The sequence below is a fragment of the Bemisia tabaci genome, chromosome 4, assembly GCF_918797505.1.
Source record: "Bemisia tabaci chromosome 4, PGI_BMITA_v3".
In the NCBI taxonomy this organism is placed as follows: Eukaryota; Metazoa; Arthropoda; class Insecta; order Hemiptera; family Aleyrodidae; genus Bemisia; species Bemisia tabaci.
In genome coordinates, this window is record NC_092796.1 from 40,567,598 (window position 1) to 40,587,348 (window position 19,751).

General features: G+C 36.0%; 1 protein-coding gene across 1 annotated transcript; it reads right to left on the minus strand.

Moving 5' to 3' along the window:
• Positions 1-930: 930 nt before the first annotated feature.
• Positions 931-18,160, minus strand: Golgin97 (Golgin 97). The gene is made up of 12 exons (XM_019048766.2): positions 17,683-18,160; positions 16,499-16,703; positions 15,439-15,643; positions 14,654-14,742; positions 13,944-14,072; positions 10,418-10,598; positions 9,318-9,427; positions 8,302-8,493; positions 5,224-5,520; positions 4,565-4,660; positions 3,692-3,862; positions 931-3,013 (listed from the first exon to the last, which is right to left on the minus strand). The coding sequence occupies exons 2-12, from the start codon at positions 16,640-16,642 to the stop codon at positions 2,879-2,881; spliced, it is 1,749 nt and encodes a 582-aa protein (XP_018904311.1). The 5' UTR covers positions 16,643-16,703; positions 17,683-18,160; the 3' UTR covers positions 931-2,878.
• Positions 18,161-19,751: the final 1,591 nt, after the last annotated feature.

Consider the following 19,751-nt stretch of genomic DNA (forward strand, 5'->3'; position numbering starts at 1 on the left):
TGATGTTCCAAAATTCTGCTGTTTTTCTTTTTCAGAGAAAACTGACCAACGTTTTTCTTTGAAATTTGCTGTCAACTTCCTTCCCTGATTAGAAAATATTTACAGAAAATATCAAATGAATCTCTTCGTTAGCTTTCTATTTAAAAATTAAAGCATAACCAGATATTTTGAAAGGTCACAATGGAGATTCGAGTTTTTTTATTTTTCTGATTAATATGGTAATCTTGAAGGAGTATTTCATTCCTTACGTTCAAAAATGGTTACTGCTTTACCAAAAATTTTAAGGATTTGGGAGGAAAATTATGTTTAGGCTCTTCTACATTGTTTTCAACTAAAATGATAAAAGCTCTCCAAATTCTTTGATCGATAATTTGGCAACATGAATAGACCAGGACTGATTTCTAGATATTATTTATTCTAAAATTGACCTTCAGGTACTTTATTGCCAGAGGTGATAATTTGTTTAAATCTTAAATTAGGTCTCTTTTTCAAATCAAACTTTGCACCAGAAATGACTGGAGAACTGAAGCACAGATTGTGAGTGCAAGAAGGGTACTCCTTAGAAATGGAATTCCGGAATCTCCTTCACGAATTTATGTCTAAGAGAAGAATATTATTTGCCACTCCTCTGACAAAAGGGCTTATCTCTCTCTCCACATGAATCTCAGAAAGAGAGGAGTTATGTGGAGAACAGGACCCACGTGAATATTGAAATGTGCCCTTTAGTCGGAGGGGCGACAAATTGGTGATTTCCTAGAATTTTTTCTATAAAACATTGTACAGTCATGAAAAACATGCAATAAAAATTTCCACTGAGTGCATGCATTCACTTTCCTCACAATGAAGGTAATAAAGGAGAGATTCTGACACACCGCAACTGAGTTGACTTTGGAGAACAAAAAAGAGAAATATATTAACTGGAAGATATGGTAAAGATTTGCAACAAGTTTTATTTAATCGTAGTTTTTGGCAATGAGAGGGTAATGCACAACTTTGAATAAATAAATACAAAAAAGAAAACAGGAAAAACCTGAGGTATAAAAATAAACAAATAAATATTATCGTTCCTAGTAAATAAACATATTTATAAATCATGACCCATTAAGACCTAGATCAGGAGCACTACAAAAATCAGTTAGTTCAACCATGATTAGAGAAACAGAAGCCATGAATATTTTCTAACATTGCTTCACCTGATTGTTCTTGCGCCAAGATGCATACGTTCAAACTTTAGAGGAAAGGATTATGAGAACTACTCAGTGTTTAAAGATTTTTCATTCCACACTACCCTCTTAGTAGCATCTGAAACATTTTCTTTTTCAGTCGATCAGAAACAGTTTTAAGGATATCTCTAATCTACTATGTCTCTGGTATCTGGAGATCTAAAGATCTCTGCCATTAAACTTAATGGCTGAGCAAAATTACAACTACCTAATTTGTAATAACTTTAGTTTTAACCTTATGACAATGACATTTTCCATCCATCAAAATAAAATTTGGCCTTTCCTTGACCTTTTTGTTCTTTGTGTACAAATCCTATGAAATTAAGAAATGTAGCATGTCTTGGTATAACAGTCATCAGATTCTTAACTTAAAAAAAAATTGGAACAGTTTTTCTAATAAGAAGTTAATTTTTTTCGTGAAAAAAAGGCATTAAAATTAATACATTTTGAAGGATGATTTGGAGGAGAACAATTTTACAGCTCTGGTAATAATTCTACCTTTACAGAGAAGGAGATTGTTTTTTGTAGGGAGGTGCAAATATTAGGAGACTTCAAAGATAAGGTTACTGATTATTTTTGCTCTTATTGTTACTATTAGAATAAATTTCTCTTTCTTCATAAATTGAGATTCATGTTAAGATAAGATAATGAATGGAACGTACCAAAAAGGAATGTCTGAAGCTTGGGGCTGTGGTAAGTACTTGTTGAAAATTACATCAACTCAATTATTAAAGCCAACTTTAAACTTCCACGCCCAGAAATGCTTAGATGTGAAAAGAACATAATTCACAAAAATGTATGTGACTTAACATCCTCAAAAATACAAGACTTTAAGTATTTTTATTTTTATAAACTTAAAATCTTCAATGAAATGCTGCACTTGACTATAGATCAGTGCTGAGGGCCGTCAAACATGAATCAGGTAAGCTGTAGATTTTGAAATTCTACACTCTGGGAGAAAATAGAAATAGGAAGTGTGAAACTAACTTACGTAATGCATTAAATGCAGATGAGAATCTTCGATTAAAGCCATAAATAGGATCAATAGAAATTGTTGCTACAGCCATTTTTGCCTTCACTGCATAAATTTCCTTTTGGAAAATTGGATGATCAATAAGAAAGATGCATCCAAACAAAATAAATCACCTATATTTGCTTCAACTTAGATGGATGTATTAATTTTGAGAGAAGACAAACTGAGAAACATTTTAAAATTTGCGCCCGTAAAACATCAAACTTTCTGGACAGAACTTGGCTGTTGAAACACTGTAACTACATCATTGGAATACGAAATGACAAGACTTATAAGAATCCATTGGCATAGCAATCAACAAGCACCACTTTTCTTCGGGACCCAGGGAAACTGGAAAATGCTTCAATCAGCCGCAGCTGCTGAAGTAAAGGGATGGAAACAAGACACAGGAATTTGTGTAAAGGTAAAAAAGAGGGGTCTCTTTTAGACTTCACTCCCTATCACTTTTTAACTCCCTCTTACATTCCTCAGAATTCCTAGATGCATGAAATTCTATCGAATTAGTCACCTTTGTTGTCGTAGAACATCACGTTACTGCTGACCTTGATAAAGGACAGTTCCCGACTTGAAATGTTAGTCCTTATTCTGATGGCCAATTGGCCAAAAATAGCTGAGGGAGCAATCACCGTTGTAAAGGTGGAAGTTGAGGTCTTGAGCCAAACCACGACATGCGCCAGTCCACTGTTTCTCGTAACAATCGCTCTTCATCGGCTGACATCCGCAGTAATGTTGCAACAGCCCGCGTCAAATGCTGCGCCTACGGGAAATTACGGATTTATACTTATGGAGGGTAAACAAGATTAATTTATTGAGACCGTTTCAGTCGGCACCAAAACTCGATGAAGCTAGATGCTTCTACCAAAATATTCAAGTACTTATTTGACACCTTATGCGTAATGCCTTCTTCCAAGGCTTGTAGGGTATGGTTTGACTTAGAAAGAGGAACTCCCAAACTTTCTCATATACTTCTATCAAAAATGATAGAAAATTCCTTAATTTCCTAAATTTTTCTACACATAATGACAAAATTATAACCAGGGTTTCAAATGTTGTACAATTTAAATATTTTGTGACTTTCCTTTGACTTCCTCTTATTTTATCAAGAAAGTCTTTGACTTCGAATACCAAAATTCACCTTTTTTCCTTCACTTTTTGAAGAGAGAGGGGGAGAAAGGGGAGGAGAGAAGAGGGAGAGAGAGATAAAAATGTCCGTAATTACCAAAAGCAGACAAAAATACACCCCAATTCTCACACCTACACTCTGAAAAAAAATTCCCCTACAAACGCAAAACTCCCCTCTTTCCTGATTTTTATAATTTTCTTACAATTCTAGCAATCGGAATTTTCATCCTTTTTTTTTCTTCTGCAATCTTGTTCTTACAAAACGCATTTCATAAAACTAAAGCAGCGTACTACATGAAAAAAAAAAAATTACCTCATAGTCTCTGCAGGTGAGGAATTTGATCACAACATGCTTCAAATATTTCAGATTGATATCCTCATCTAGCGGAAGCCGAGACACACAATTTGATTCGCCACTATTCACAACCTCTTTTTGAAGCATTTTCTTCAAGTCACTCATTCGTTGCTGCAATACTCGGATTGTCTGCAAAGAGAAACAAAATGAAAATAATTTTTTCTGCTTAAGGCATTGTCTTTGTTGCATTAGTCACCTTGGCGCCTACATTTTTCTGGCTTTGGAAAAAAAACTAGGAAACCATCCTGGCGGTTGTAAGCTATAGTACCGCAAGCCAGTTTTCTCCTGAGTGAGATATTTAAAAGTGACCGTTAAAAGAGAGAGAGATTTCGAAGCTCGAAAGAATCAACTTTCGGAGAGCGATTTTTGTCAAGATACAATAGGAGACACTCTCTGGTATATCCGTCATCGATTTTCCAACCAATAGTAGGCATTAATTTGCATCAGAAGGGGACAATTGTAAGACCTGAACACTGCAGGTCAAAACTTCAAACAGTCTATTTTTCAATGGTATGAGTAGAGAGCATAGAGAAAATATAGACGGTGATGATGAGGCGGCCACCTTCAAATTTAGTTGGACATAGAAATACACTTTTGCTTATAAGCATATTAGAATAAGGCTTTGAAAATGTGCTTTACACCAATGTGTGTGACGATTTTCAATAGACCTGAGTTTGCTAGCTGTTACGAAAAATGTACATTTCTCTGCTTGTCACCACCTTCGGCATCTCTTTGTGCAGTGAGAGACTCTTGATGGTTTGACAGGACATTTTAATAAAGAAAAATGAAAAAATTAAACAAGATAAAAGATGAATAGAGAGAATTGCGTACCTTATTTTTCTCTACTAGTTGATTTTCTAGATCGACAAGTTTAGAATTTAGTTCATTGGCTTGTATACTTTTCTCATCTTCCGACTTCTGCTCATCCTGAAAAAGCAAAAACAGGATGTGTACTCACATCGAAATTGCCAGTAGAAAATCTGGAGGCGTCAAACCTCAGAACTTGAGAGGGTTTTCTGCATAGTCCCCATTCCTCATCCCGTATCGCTACATCAGCTTCAACAGTGGAAAATTTCTGAGAAAGACATTTAACGAGCAAATTCAAAAAATAGTTTTTGGATAAAAGTACTTCTTTCTTTCTTACTGTATGACCGAAACTTTCGTACGCATGAGTTTTGACACCAATTTTCAAATATGAAAGATATGAGAATTAGTAGATACTAGATTAAAAGAAATGAAAAATCATAAAATCAATGGAAAGAATGAAATAAGGAACTGATAAATGATTAATGAGAAGAGATCAGAAAAGAAATGTAAGACTCAAATTTACGAATTAAAAATTAGAAATGCAAATAAAATGTGTTTTTAAAGTTTTAGTTGGTAAGTTTCAGTTTTTTATTTCTTTTCTACTTCCTTTTTGTTTATTAGTAAGATAAAAAATCAAACTAGGGCAAGTATCCTTGCTCTCCCAGTTTAGTTGAGGTATTTACCAGGATCTTCTGGGCATTTTCCTGGTTCTCTAGCCTGAGGGCTTTGAGCGCATTTTCTGCGAGCTGCGCTTTCATCGACATTTCAGCGCTTCGCATGAGCGCTTCATCTTTCTCTGTCCTCTCCCGCTCTAGCACCCGTTTTGCCTCTTCTGCTGCCTTCCGCTCACGAATGAGAGTTTCTCGAAACACAGCCAACTCCGCACGTAGCTCCTTATTGCTTGCTTCTGCTGCTGAAAGGGCACTTGTTGATTCGGCTAACCGTGAAGCTAGCCCAGATTTGTCTGCCGACAGTGCAGCCTGAAACATAGGAAATATTGCTGTGATAAAAGTGAATCAAACTCTGGCCTTCATTTAAATAATATGATATGTACTCCATTGCGAGATTTAAAAATTTCCAGCAATTTTGTTTAAAAATAGGACAAAATACTGAGTAAAGTAAAACAAAATTGCAATAATTTTTTCATGCACTAAGTTAATTTTACCAAGAAAACAACAAACTGTAAGTGAAAAGGTGCATAGTTGTAATGCTTTTAAACCTTATAACCGTTTTCATATTTTGACGTTATGAAGTTTTCCTCTCAAGATTGAAAATTCGTACGGAAAAACAAACAAACAGTCTAGACAACTATTGAAAAACAGTAGTAACTTCGAAATAGTAATTTTTTTTTCTTTTTTTTTCAGAAAATTCAAATCTTTCAGAATTTATCAAATCTCAACAAAATATTGAAAATTTCTTCTACCAAGGAAGGTGCCACGACCAGAATTTGTGATAATCTAAAAAACTGAAGGGAACCTCCTTAAGCCAATATATGTTCAGAGAAGAGAGGCAGAAACACTTAAAAAAAAAACAAAAAACAAAAAAAAATTGACTAAAAAAAAAAAATTGACTAAAAAAAAAATTGCAAAAACAAAAAAAAACAACAAACAAACAACAATTGGCAAAATTGACTAAACAATAAGAAAACCCAATTTGCTGCAGAACACTTTAGTGAGGATCTCAAGTGTTGATTTACAGTACAAGTCCCTCTGATGCCATCAAGGACCTGTTGTTGCCTGTCCAACCCCACTCAAAACAAGAATTTTGTAAGAAGAGAAGTTGCCTTTATTTATGGCTTAATGTAATAAACCATAGGTCTGAAAAGGCCAAGAAAGTCTGCATACACCATCTAAGAGTCAACATATTACATGGTAAAACAATTGTATTCCTGACGATGGTGTTTTAAAGTAAGAGAGACAATGCAGGATTGATCGGTAGCATACTCTAAAGACCGCCTGCAAGACTCACATACTCAGTCTTAGAGTTGAGAGGCGGTTAGCACAGGATATGATGAAGAGATATTTTCGTTGATAGGAGATATTTTAGAGGCTTTAAAAGTTAAAACAATTCTTTAAGTTTCAAAAATAGATTAATCAAAACTAAATACATTCCCACATTCGTGGAATCATTACCAGTTCCAAATTTTCTCCTGCTGATCAATTTTTAGATAACAAAAGAAGTTATGGAAACCTGTCATTTCAACATCCTTGATACAGAGAATGATTTTTCCTACTTTGAACGACCCAATTTTATGCCAAAGAGAGAGGGCCAGAATATTTTCGTTTTAGTAATGACCAATTTATTTGACAAAACATTAACACTGTTTAAAAATGCTGCATTGTTAAAAACTCGACGTAAATATTCAAACAGCTTACTTATCTAGGAGATTGATAAAAAAATCTTAGCGACAGTTCTTTAATAAGTGAGAATTTAAAAATCCAGCCCAACTGATTGGTAAAATTCAGCGGAAAAAGCCAGTTAAGAACTAAAAACAAACTTTCGTACAAATAACGATATGTTCGAATTTAATATCTGATTGCCCTTGCATATGCCAATTCTTTATCAAACGTACGAGAATAAAATTAAAACTTAAGAGAAAACATACAGCTCTCAAGTCAGTGAATTTCAACAAAATTCCTAAAAGCAAATCAAGCGTAGTAAAAACTTAAAAGGATCAAAATTTGTAGTTTTTTCAATTTGTTGTTATTTTTATCCAGTCAGAGGATGTACACTTTGAGAGAAAAAGAAATAAAGAAAAATTATTCTACGGTTTGTACAGTATTTATTGGAATGCAGAAACAGAAACAAAATAGGGGGAAAAAATCACGAAACAGTAATTACAAGCATGCATAAAAATAAATCTGGAATGGGGGAGTAATTTGACTTCATTGTGCAATTAGGAACTACAATTTCTGACTCATTTGTAAAAGCTCTTATTGGCTTAGGGAAAATAATGGAAAATACATTGTTTATAAAGTGAGCCGTAAATAGTGGTTCCTAATTGCAAAATGTAGTCCAATTAAGACTCTAAACGGTGTGCGGTAAAAATAACAAGGAATGAAGAAAATAAAATGCTCTACTGAATATTCGAAAACAATATAATACAACTTCTGTGATTAAAATTATAAATTATGCACCAGACCACCACACTGAGTGGGTCTTGAGATTAGTTTTTGTGCAGTGCAATAATTGAAAACTAATCATGAATAACAGGCTAAGTGCCGAAAAGTGAATTTTGAGTTATTCACATTTTTATTTCTGGAAACTGCCGTGCAGCAAACCACTGACACTATCTATAGGATGTTATGGATATTATGTTGGTGGAACCTAGCCTGTAATGCAACATGGTGTCCTTGGTGCATGAATTGCAATGTGACACTTCACTTAATTTTTGATATTTTGACACTTCCTCCGTTACTGACGATAAGTTTTCAACTTGTCTTGTTTTATTGCTTTCATAGGAAAGGCTTTTTGTTTTTGTTGGTGGGCAAAAGCCAAATGTTTTGTGAAAAAAAAAAACGGTAAAAAAGGATAAAATTGAGATTCATTGATTGCTTTTCACTCTTTTTTTCTACAGAAATGGAATGCTACAGAAATTAATGACTGCAGATATTGAAAATAAAATAAAAATTAATAAAAGCCTTAATTAGAAAAAGTTACGGCTGGTTTTTGAGAAACACTGACGACTTAAAATCAGATCTGACCAATGGAAGCATCTACAAACTACTTGATTGGACAAACACAACACCTCATCCACTTACGATCTGCTGTTCTAAAACTTTGAGCTCTTCTTCACACTTGACTTTTTCTGCACTCAGTTCATCAAACTTCTTAGAGAGCGTCTCTTTTTCCTCTTGCGTCTCTCGTAATCGCCTTTCAAGTTCTTCGATCCGTGCCTCTGTTTTTCTACGCTCACAGCCTTCCTCTACAGCTTGGCGCCCGAGACGCTCCACCTGCAACAAACAAGGAAAAATTTAAAAAAAATTTAGTTCTGCATAAATGTAATGCAGTTAGTGATGGTTCCAATGAAAAACACTTTAGTGCACGAGGACACATTTTCCAACTTTCGTAATTTGTCAACAAGGTCCAAAAATCGGAACTTGAGTTCAGATGCTGTACAAAATCCTGGAGATTAAGTTACAGACAGTTGGCTTAATTTTGTGCCAATAGACAATGGAAAGTTTCATTTTAATCCAAAACTTTAACTCCAAATTTGACAGATTGGAAACTTAAAAAGCTGTGTCTCAAAACTACGATCACTGATGAATAAAGGCATTTAATTCCTGGAAAAAAATTATCTGACTATGTAGAAAACTGTGCATTCTTTTCTCAAAAAGAAGTTACCAATTTTTGGGTAAAAAAAGAAAAAAAATTGAGCTGCCTTTCCAGTTAATCCCACGGCTCATTAGGGGACGTAACTAAACATCAAGATGAGCCCGGAAAAGCATTAAATGGTATCGACGACAAGACAGTGAAAATTCTTGAAAATTGGCAACACCGATTTTTCTTCATTTAAATCCATTAAAAATATCGATTTTGAGTGAGACAAGCTACCACACTAAGCATTGACTATTTTTCATACATATAAGAGAAGGACAAGCAGTACTACCAACTTTCAAGAATTGCCACTGCTAAAAAGTTCATTTCAGAAGTAGTCACGCCCTTAGGTCAGGAAAGATTAGATAATAATTAAAGTCAACACCAGGAATCTAAGGCTTGAACTCTGATAGTAATGCCAGGCACATATATTCTATTTTTGGCATCACAAAAAACTCACCTGAGTCTCCAGAGATGAAATCTTTTCGCTCCACGTTGTTTTAATTTCTGACAAGTGAATGTGAGCCTCCTCCAACCTTCGCTCAAGCAAGGAGCGCTCGCCCAACAGACCTAAATCAAACAAAATTATGGATGGAGTTAGTGCAATTCAAAGCTTTGTCAAGAGAACGTATTGTGCTTTCTACTAAAGATACTCACCAACTTCTTAAAAGTTTTGGTAAGGTTGCCGAATGAGTCAGGAGAGCCTATGAGGAATTTGCTTGCAAAAATTGATTTCCTCTGATTTCTAACACGAGAAAAACGAGGAGGATATTCAAGATTTTTCAAAAAATTGTCCCCTCAGAAGAAAAAAAAAGCATGCTATTGAGACAGTGTCAAAACACATGGTTGAGCACGAGAAGTTTCTGCATCCCTGAAAAATAATTGACTTAGCTGACTCTTTATGATCTTTTTTATTTAAAAGCAAAAAAATCCGAAAATTCCTTTGTGCAGTAGAAATTCTATCATCTAGCCCTGAATTGTTTAGTGCTTCAAAAACATTGTATTTCCTGCTCCTATTTAAAATACCTACGCTTTTCCCATCATCTCTAACACCTTCGGGACAATATATTATAATAATATATATGAGCCACCTCCTCAGTTTTGACAACGCAGAAAATTTTTAGGTTGAATTTTTAGGTAGACACTTATGTCATGACAAAAATCAACTGTCCGGAAAAACAGGGGCCATTCTTTCTCTCTGACGTGCTCAAGAAAAATCTGTTAGGTAATATAGACTGATGATTTTTTACACTCACATTTATCCTGATGTATATACAACAACAGAATTTCAACTAATGCGATGTAAACAAAAATTCTTTATGCTCTTTTGTTGATTACAGTTCTTTAAAAATACCCTATTGAGCTTTGCAATTGTTAACTGAGGAGCAAAGAAGGGACTTGTTGAATGATATTTTGATAATTTGAAGGTGTTTTCTGTCTCTCAGGTGAAGCAAGATGACACAAACAAATGATTTTGAGAAACCTCATCACAAATCGGTCTAACTACCATAAAAAAGATAAGCTTTATCTGCAAGGTACTCTAACAGCAGATTCGCTTACTTTGGATTCTTTCATCAACAGTGAGCTGAGCTCCAAGTGCTTGACACTCTGCCTGCGCTCGACGACTCAGAACAGCCACCCGCTCCTTTAGATGAGAGATTTCTTCTTCATTTTGTGCCAGTTTGGAAGACAACTGCCAGCGCTCGCGTTCTGATGTATGACGTAAAATTTCCATATCATCCTGCAGATCAAAGAAACAATTTTAATCAATGATTCATGACACCAGAAGAATAAATGGATTAAATTTTGCAATAAGGAACCACTATTTCTGGCTCTTCCATAAAAGCACGTATCTGAATGAGGAAATCAATGGCATACATGTTGTTTCTAAAATGAGCTGGAAATAGTGGTTCCTTATTGCAAAATGTAATCCAAATGACGATGGACATTGTATGTCAGTGACATTAAGCATGAAAAATTCTTGAATTGAAAGCTACAAGGAAAGGAGTCTCATCTTGTTATGACTCTATTTCTTCTTAGCACAGTAACGTTGATTTCATTTCAATTAAGAACATCTTATTTTTTAAGGAATAAATTTGAAGCCTATGGAAAATCAAGCAACTTCAAAGTATGCTATCTGGGAAAAGGATCAAACATAAAAATTGAGGCATTAGGGGCAGAAAGGCATTTTTTGTCAGCACTTCAGAATCTCCACTGCTAATATGTGCGTATTTGAGAGAGGAAACTATTCGGAGAAGTCTCTGAAATTTTTTGTTTACAGCATTATAAAATCATAAAAATAATCAGTAAAAGTGTCAACGAATTACATACGTTTGACTTGATCATTATGAATGAAACATTAGCAAAGATTTTGAGGCACCACAACCGAAAAGAGCCCTTAATTTCTACACCCCGGTTAAAATGCATTTTTGATGAGTTTTTATTTTAGCGTTTTACCCCCTCCATCTCGAGAGAATATTATCCTCCCTAAAGTAATTCCCTTTTCCCAAAAATTAGGTTACTATGGTATTAGAAAGAAGGGGAAAAAATCCTTAATGAAAACATACTTTCAATATCAAATGAAACATACCTGTGATTTGAGGAATCAGCAGCAGAACAAAATAAACCCTTGATGAATGAACCAAAAAAAAAATTGCACCACACAAAAAACTGCGTGAGAAAAAGCAAAAAACAACGATAGATACACAACATAAAATGCAAACAATAAAAGCAAAAAATATACACAAAACACAAAAAAGCAACAAATATGGATCGTGATGTTGTTTAAAGTTCTATCCCTAATGATGGAGATCAAGGTTCTTGGAACTACAAAGAGGGCGATTCCCCTAATTAAGAGTTTAAGAGCTGAAAACACTCAGCATTAAAAACTCTAAGTCTCTCATCTGTGCAGACGTACTTAGGGAACTAAGTTTTTCATTAGATTAAAAATAAATTCTGGAATGAATTGACTGAAAATATGCCTTTTATCTCCTACAAAGGACTCCTTTTGAGATAGTAGTTTAAACAAATCAGTGTCATGAATCAAATGGAGGGATGGTAGTGCTATCGATAGAGCTGTCTTACCTCTGCTCATATAAAAGTGGCTGTTGTTCATTAAAGCTATAAGAGTTTTAAAATTTTTTGAGAAGAGCAGTGCAAGTTTGTATAAGGTCATGAACTATATAAAAATAGAGCAAGCGTGTGCACAGGGCATGATCTGTGACAATAGCTAGTCTACTCCTCTAGTTTTGTTCTACAGTAGGCTAAACTGATTACTATTAGGATCAAGCTGTCGAGTATCTAAAATTTTGCACACACTGACAGTGGCGGAATATGAATCGGAGGAGTGAGGACTACGATAAAAATAAGATTTGAGTGTGCATGATGCATAAGAGTGTTCAAAGTATTAAGTGTCTTAGGCAAGTAGTTACCTCAATAAATTTGCCGTTTACATGGTTTAGGCAATTATTTGACTCAATTTCCAGACTCACTTCAAGTTTTGATCTCAGGCTTCAGTATGTATTGTAAGCCTTCCTCATCTTACCTCTTCACATAAATTGCTTATGACGATGATTAAAAATGCTACCCTTTGGATTCCAGCGATTTCAAAATGTATTTTGCCGATAGTCTATTTTTTTATTAATGAATTCCTTATTCACATAAGATTTACAATCAAGTACCCACTTTTATTCTAGGTTACCTTCGTCAAGATAACCTCTTGCATTAAGTAGAGAAGACTGGATGGCATAAATGCTAGAAAACAAAATGTGGGATTTATCGAGCAATAAATGGCAGATGCCAAAAAGGATACCCAAGTTTGAACATTTAAGATACAGTGAAAATAAATGGTGCAAAACAAAGGAAAATCCCATAATTTTAAGCTGAAAAGGTGTGGCAATCTGGTTTACGCTACTTTCGCAGTCAAACTATTTGAAGTAACAACTAAATAAGGTGACCAACTTAGAATAGTGGAAAAATGTCACATTTTACCCTTAAAGTTCATTTATCTGTTTTTGTTGTTTACAAAATAAAGATTCTCTGAAAAAGTGAGACTTTCTCCATTTTTGTTGATTCCTACAATCTCTCACCTTGATAAACTCAAGCATTTTTAAATCAACTTTTCTTCCCTGAGGACCCGGACAAAACAGAATGGGTTAACTGCTCTAGTCAAGGAATTGCGTTTTGCAGTTTTGGGCTTACAGATTAGCAAAAAATATTAGGATTCATTTGAGTACCTAGTATTTACGTCCAATAATTGTTGAGATATTGCCCTTTAAAAAACACAGTGCATGATATCATTCACCATGGTAGTATATAACACGGTTTCTCCCACTTCCGATCAATCAATCAGTAATACACACATTTGAACTACTTACTCAACTTAAAACACAAATGAAATCAAGGTGGAAAAATCATGGTATGCACCACTGCGGTGGATGATGTCATATGCCATGACTTTTGAAGGACAATATCCCATCAAGTTATATTGGACGTAGACAGTTAGTGTTTGGACAGATATTGAAATTCTTTACTGGTCTGTGTACTGAAATCATCAAAACATGATTCTGTGACTGGCACAGCTAACCCATTTCCCAATTACTCCTGCAGATTTTTTGATAAGAAAAACACTACAAGACCTTCAAGTCGGCTAGTTAAATCCATTAACTGCAGTAACTTTTAGAAAACCAGAATACGGAGGATGTTCGAGCTGGTGACCTGTGGATTGCAGCGAATGGGAGGCACAGAAAGCAATTGGTGGATATTTTCAAATCATAATGACTTTTTCCCAAAAATTTCAAAAATGTTGACAAAACTCATGAATTTTGGCAGAAATGTTGAAAATACAGGCTAGCCTTGGCGAAAATGTTGATAAAATTGGAATTTTCGGTTGAAAGGATGAAGCAAAAATCAGCTGGTGTCTTAGAGCTTTATCCACCCTTGCAAAAATTGTCTGTCAAAGATGGATGTGTATTGTACTTTAACATAAAATAAGTGCAAAGCTGAGCATAATGTACAAGAAAGTTTTACATTGCAGCTAATTCACAGATAAAAATTATAATTTAACATAAAATATTGAGAAGTTTACCTCTAAACTACTGACTCGATCTTCAAATGGTCTCAGTCTGCTAACTTCAGCCTTTAAAGAATCTATTAGAGCTTGATTTTCCTTCAATTGTGCTACATTCGAATTGTTCTCATTCTCCTTTGCTAGCAACTGTGGACAAAAGTTAAAAAGTTACTACTGTAGACTTTAAAAACGCAAATTCGTCATCCTGTGTGGGAGGAAAATTGCTGAGAGGATGCAGAAATTTTTAAGTTTGAACTATATTTTCAATTTAAATTATTTCACTCATTTTGTACACAAGACTGCATAGAAAACTTGTAGAGACTACAATCCAGGTTGTAAATAAAGGTGTTATTGGATTGGATTGAATCATGGCTTGTAAGGCTGTATGATGAACTTTTTTTCGGGAGAATGGTATTCATATTATTTTTAAAAGTTGAATGACTCGAAATTTGATGTGCTAAGTGAGGTTTTGATAAACGTAAATAATTGGGTTTGTACCAGTCAAGCCAGCAGTATGTAGATATGTAAAAAATTTCAAATTACAATATGGACAGTGGGGCTATTGCAAGTTCTATTTTAATGTAGGAAAAAAATTTATGGCAATCTTTGAGCAATCTTTTGGCGCTAAACTACAGATATATACACATGTATTTGTGGAGGAAATGTGTCCTTTCAATTATAAAATAAGCAGAAGGTACACCATAAAGTTCTGACGAAGAGCAACTTACCAAATGCTTAATCTTCGCTATTTCTTGTGTTTGGAAGTTCTCTAGCTGATCCTTTTCTTCTGCCAGTGAGTTGAATTTTGATTCATATTCTAAAAAAATTAAAATTGTATAGATTATCCAATTCATGTAGATGAGCCTACTGTCATTGAAAACAATTACCTAGCACCTCTACTGGTCTACCATTTACAGTGTTTCTGGGTTGAAAAAATTGATTCTCGGTTATATGAAAGGTAAGGGGTTGAAAAATTATTTTACAAACAATTAAACTGGTTTTGTATCCTGTATCATCATTTTGTTAAAATTGGAACTGGATGAAAACTAGATTTTAATTACAATTTTGACAAACTATTACTGACTTTTGATAAGTGACTTTTCATCAACACAGGTGAGCTTTGACCAAACTCAACGGCGGTCAAAAAATGACGCCACATTTAATTTCCCTGCACCAATTTTGACTATTCTACGACTTATTGGGATAAATTCACCTGGGTATACTTGTAAAGTATTATAAATGTTTTTCATGCTATAAAACTCTAGAGTGACTCTCCTCTGCCCTATCAAAAATACTTCACAATAATTTTTAGTTAAAAACGCTGGATGTATGTAGTTACTTTGAGTAACCAAAATACCAGCAAAAATGCTTTATGTCTGAGTCACATGCTTTCAGGCCTGCTTTTGATATCAAAATATTTTATGAGGTGGCCTTTATTATTTGTCTTTTTTGGGAAGAAATGAAAATTTTGAAAATTTTTTTGCTTAATATTTTGGGTACATTGGTGACAAACCTTCAAGCTTCTTGAGAGCAGCCTGAAGTTCTCTAGTCTGTTTGAGCAAGTCATCGACGTATGTCTGTTCCTTTTTACGCCACCGAGCATCTTCATCAGAACCATTTGATGTTTGTCTACTCTCCTCTGTACCTTTTGGAAGCTTGTTTTTAGCACCATTCCATCCAAAGCTGTCTCGTGTGCCATTGTACTCTGAACTAGATTTCTGCGCAAAGAAAAAACCCATCAGCTTATCTACTTTGAAAAATTCAAAGGTTGAATATTACCATTAAGAAGATGAAACGGACAAGACACATAGTGATGAAGAAACAAAAAAGATGCATATATTTATTGAAAGGTTGACAAATTTTGGCTCTTCTTTCCTCACTTGAACAATCTGATTTCATGAGAACACTTGTACATCCACACACATTTTTTTGGAATACGTGCGAATACTTGTCTTTTGATACTTTTAGATGAAAATCTTTGAGAATCTTCTCAAAAAGGCAACGAAAAGACGCACGGAATTTAATTATGTGAACAGAGAAGGTTTCCGAAGATTTGAAACTTTTCGACCTTATTTTTGACTTTCCGGGGATTTTCAGTAGAGAATTTTCTTGCAATTCAAGTGCGTTAAAGAATGCTCAGAGGTGAAGGAACTTTCCAACCATGCAACCAATCAGGTCGCATGAAATGGCGGAAGCCCTATGATTTTTGGAAAAATAGGGGACACTGTTGAAGGAGTTTGATGTTTCTGGTTATACAGTATTTTAGAGGTTGGTAAAAATATCCAATTTTTTATGAAAGAAAGGTTTTCCTATTTTTAAAATAATTAATTAGTCTTTAGGGGAAACTTATCATGAATTTTGGTCAAAAATGAGAGAAGGTTAATTGGATCAGATTGGGGGGGGGGGGGGGGATGCTAGAAACTTTCTGCGCCTCGATATATGTGATTAAGCGTGTAAAATACATTCTTTTTTAGCAGTATTTTCTGTTGGAAGGCTGAAAAGTTGCTATCAAGTTGAGACTGGAATCAGACTTATGAGCGAGAAAAAAATCTCCAAGCTTTCAAGATACTTACATCAGGGGTTTCTTGCATAAGGCTGCTAACACTACTTGCAGAGCTCTGACGTGAGTGTCGGCGCAATGCAGTGGCTGGACTAGGTAGCTTAGGAAGTTCACCACCTGCCTTCTCCCGTATCTTATTCTTCATTTCTGCAAACATGGTTCAACACTCCAGGCAATTTCCTCCGTTCCACAATCAATCTCCAACGGCACGCAGCTGCCTGGCAATAGTATAAAGAATGACCACTCAAATGAATGTTTTTTTATGGATAATTTTATTTCTAATGCATAGCAGTGTTCAAGGTTAAGTTTGCGCTGAGTTTCTTTGTTCTCTACAGGTGTAGTTGCTGTTATAGCCTCAGCCTTGCATTGCCTAAACATAAACCGCCCAACGTAAATGAAACATTCAGGTGGACAATTAGAATACTTACTTGTTAAAGAGTGCTACCAAAATTTTAGAGTTCGACCATTGGATTATGTTGATGGCGAAAGTGTGAAACCACATAACTGGCATTTGCAGCTTTGCTAGGTTCCTGTCAGACTAGATGTTTCTTCTGAAAACTAGTCAACATAATTACCGTGAAAACTTCCTTGATTTATGCCATGAGAATTCTGTTATTCTTTTCTGAGTGAATAAGGATATGAATACCCTCATTAAAACTAATTCTCTACCTAGAATAAATCTGTAAAAGACTCAGTAGAAATCGAATGCTGAAAGTTAAGAATCCAACAATAGATATTAACTGGCATCAATTCGAGGATACAATCATTTATACCACCCAATGATGATACATCCTTCAATTTTTCTGAGACCATCAATACTTTGAAAATTTTGATAGAATTTCAACATTCCGACACAATCTGCTCTCTAAAAAATACAGCAATTCAGATTGATGAACGTTGGGTTAGAGTCTACGGTGTGCATTTGTCGGGTCAGTTCACGATAAAAATAACTTTTCAAAGAAGCCAATATTAAAGATAATGTTCATTTGGATGGTCACAATGTAACGTAATAAAGCTAGATGAACTTTAATCAGTAAGATCCCTATACTGGCACAGTGCAGGTAGCGGTCAACCCAGCGGCACTGTCTGGTGGCTGCGGACGGCACATGCAGATTATATCAAGCATTAACTTTGACCATGATTTTGGAAGCTAAAGAGGAGTGATAACTGAGGGGCACTTGAAACAAATAAACTCACCTGGTGGAGAACAGTACTTAAGTTAGGGTTGAAATGGGCTCCTCAGTTAGTGTACACAGATGGAAGTTGGAAGGGGGCCACTACACCCTGTGAGTCATTTAGCAGGGATGGGTGATGACACTTGCCGTACTAATTATGAAATGAGTTAAAAGTAAAGCGAGAAAGATCTGTCGACGGTTGAAGACCCATGTTGGTTGCTACTTTAGCTCTTATCAGCGAAGAACAATTTGACACGGGGACACGACAACACGGTTGACGGGTGACGGTGACGAGGAAGGAATTGAGGAAATCGGATTCTAACGAAGCGTGATAGAGACCATCAATTCACGTACACGGCGAATTACTAATTGGCAAACCATGAACGAGAAAATTTGCGATTCCTGCCGGGCTGATGATTGACAATTTGGTCGAGGCAAAACCAAGAAAACTAATTATTATCTGATATCAATCACATCAATCACCATTATCACAACAACAAAGCAGATGTGACGTCATCAATCACTGACTGCACTGTTTTTATCTGACGTCATAAAATCTCAACGCTGATTGGTCGTTGCACTTGACGAGCGGCGCGCGGCGGGAAATCGCAGGGAAATCTGTGCGGGCGATGAAAATTAAAGTTCCGCACTCTAGGATGCGAGTGTTTGCATAAACACAGCTTCGTGTCTTGTGAACTTTGAGAAAATTCGTGAAATAATTGATAAAATTTCAATTTTTCCCGCCTTTTCACTGCTGATTGGCCGCTGCACTGAGCGAGAGGCGGTGCGGCGCTTTAAGGGAAATCAGCGCGGGCAGTGAAAATTAACTATTTTATCGGAAGAAACGAAGCAACGTTGGAATGCTCATACGGCGTCGAAACGCGACATGGGCCTTTTAAGCCCCATTATTCGTTACTGCAATCGTATTATTCTGACATGAGTTCGAATGATCGCGCTAAACGCCGTGCGACCGGTGTTGAACGCATATTAGCGCCTGCAAGGCTGCATGAATACTTCTCGCACTGCGCCAAACAGTGCGATCGGCGCGACGCGCGTATTAGCGCCTACAAGACTGCCTAAATACTTCTCGCATTGCGCCAAACGCACTGTAGTCAGTCCACTTGGCGTGAGAAGAATTTTAGCGCTTACATACAAGACTGCAGAAATATTTCACGCATTGCGCGCACAGCACGGCGAGCGCCTTAATCGTTAATTTTGCAAATTTGTTCAAAAAGTAACGTTGTAGCAACCTTGCTAATTTTGTAAATGAATTACTGCTAAATAGCGGCGGTGGGTCGGAGGCAAAACATTGACCAAAACAGGAATTCAGCATGTTTGAATTTGTTGCCAACGTGCGTTAAAAATTCAGCATAGAGCCGATATCTCAATACAACGCACTCATTTTAACGCACGTTGGCTAAAAAATTCCAACATGTTGTCTTACGACCCGTGCGTCCACCGCAATCGGTTTGTGTAAAAGAGGAATTGGTTGGGAAACCGGTGTGACAGCTGCTTCGAAAGACGTGCCGAAACAGGGTGATAAGCGATAATTAGTGCGGAAAGTGTCCTCACAGGCCTCGTCCATAACCTGTGTTCAGAGCCCATGAAAGCACTAATTGAATTGTTACAAATCTAAAAGTTCATTCCACTACTACTCTAAGTTGAAATCGTGTCCCACTTGGTGCAAGTCAAAATGACGTTTGGCCCAAATCCCTCAGAGTTAAATAAAATCGTGTGGTATATTTACCTCTCGTGGTCAAGATGGCCCCCTCCCCTCTACTGATATTCCTCTCGCGTGGTCAGAGTTCCCTCGAGTGTGCTGTGTCACGTATATTCCACTACCGTCCGAAGTTATTCACTCTAGTCGACAGTCGTATAAACTACTCCTTTTTTAACTACCAAATTTAACACCGAGCATACGGCATATTATTTCTGATGGTGTGCCACTGACAGGGCTGCCACTTTATTTGGGACTCTAAAACTGAAAAACGGCATCCCTGCTAATGTATTTGCTCCCTATCTTTGCAAGAAGAGTTCGTCTTGATGTAGAGGTGGGCTCTCAGGATAGCGTGGGATATCTCCGCCATTTAG

What these genes read in the sequence shown, in the direction of transcription:
- Golgin97 (XM_019048766.2), bottom strand. Translation starts at nt 16,642, where the DNA reads ATGTTTGCAGAAATGAAGAATAAGATACGGGAGAAGGCAGGTGGTGAA. An exon ending in TGCTCTCAAGAAGCTTGAAG is followed by an intron (nt 14,743 to 15,438) that starts GTTTGTCACCAA and finishes TAATTTTTTTAG; the next exon opens with AATATGAATCAAAATTCAAC. An exon ending in TTTCATCTCTGGAGACTCAG is followed by an intron (nt 8,494 to 9,317) that starts GTGAGTTTTTTG and finishes TGTTTGTTGCAG; the next exon opens with GTGGAGCGTCTCGGGCGCCA.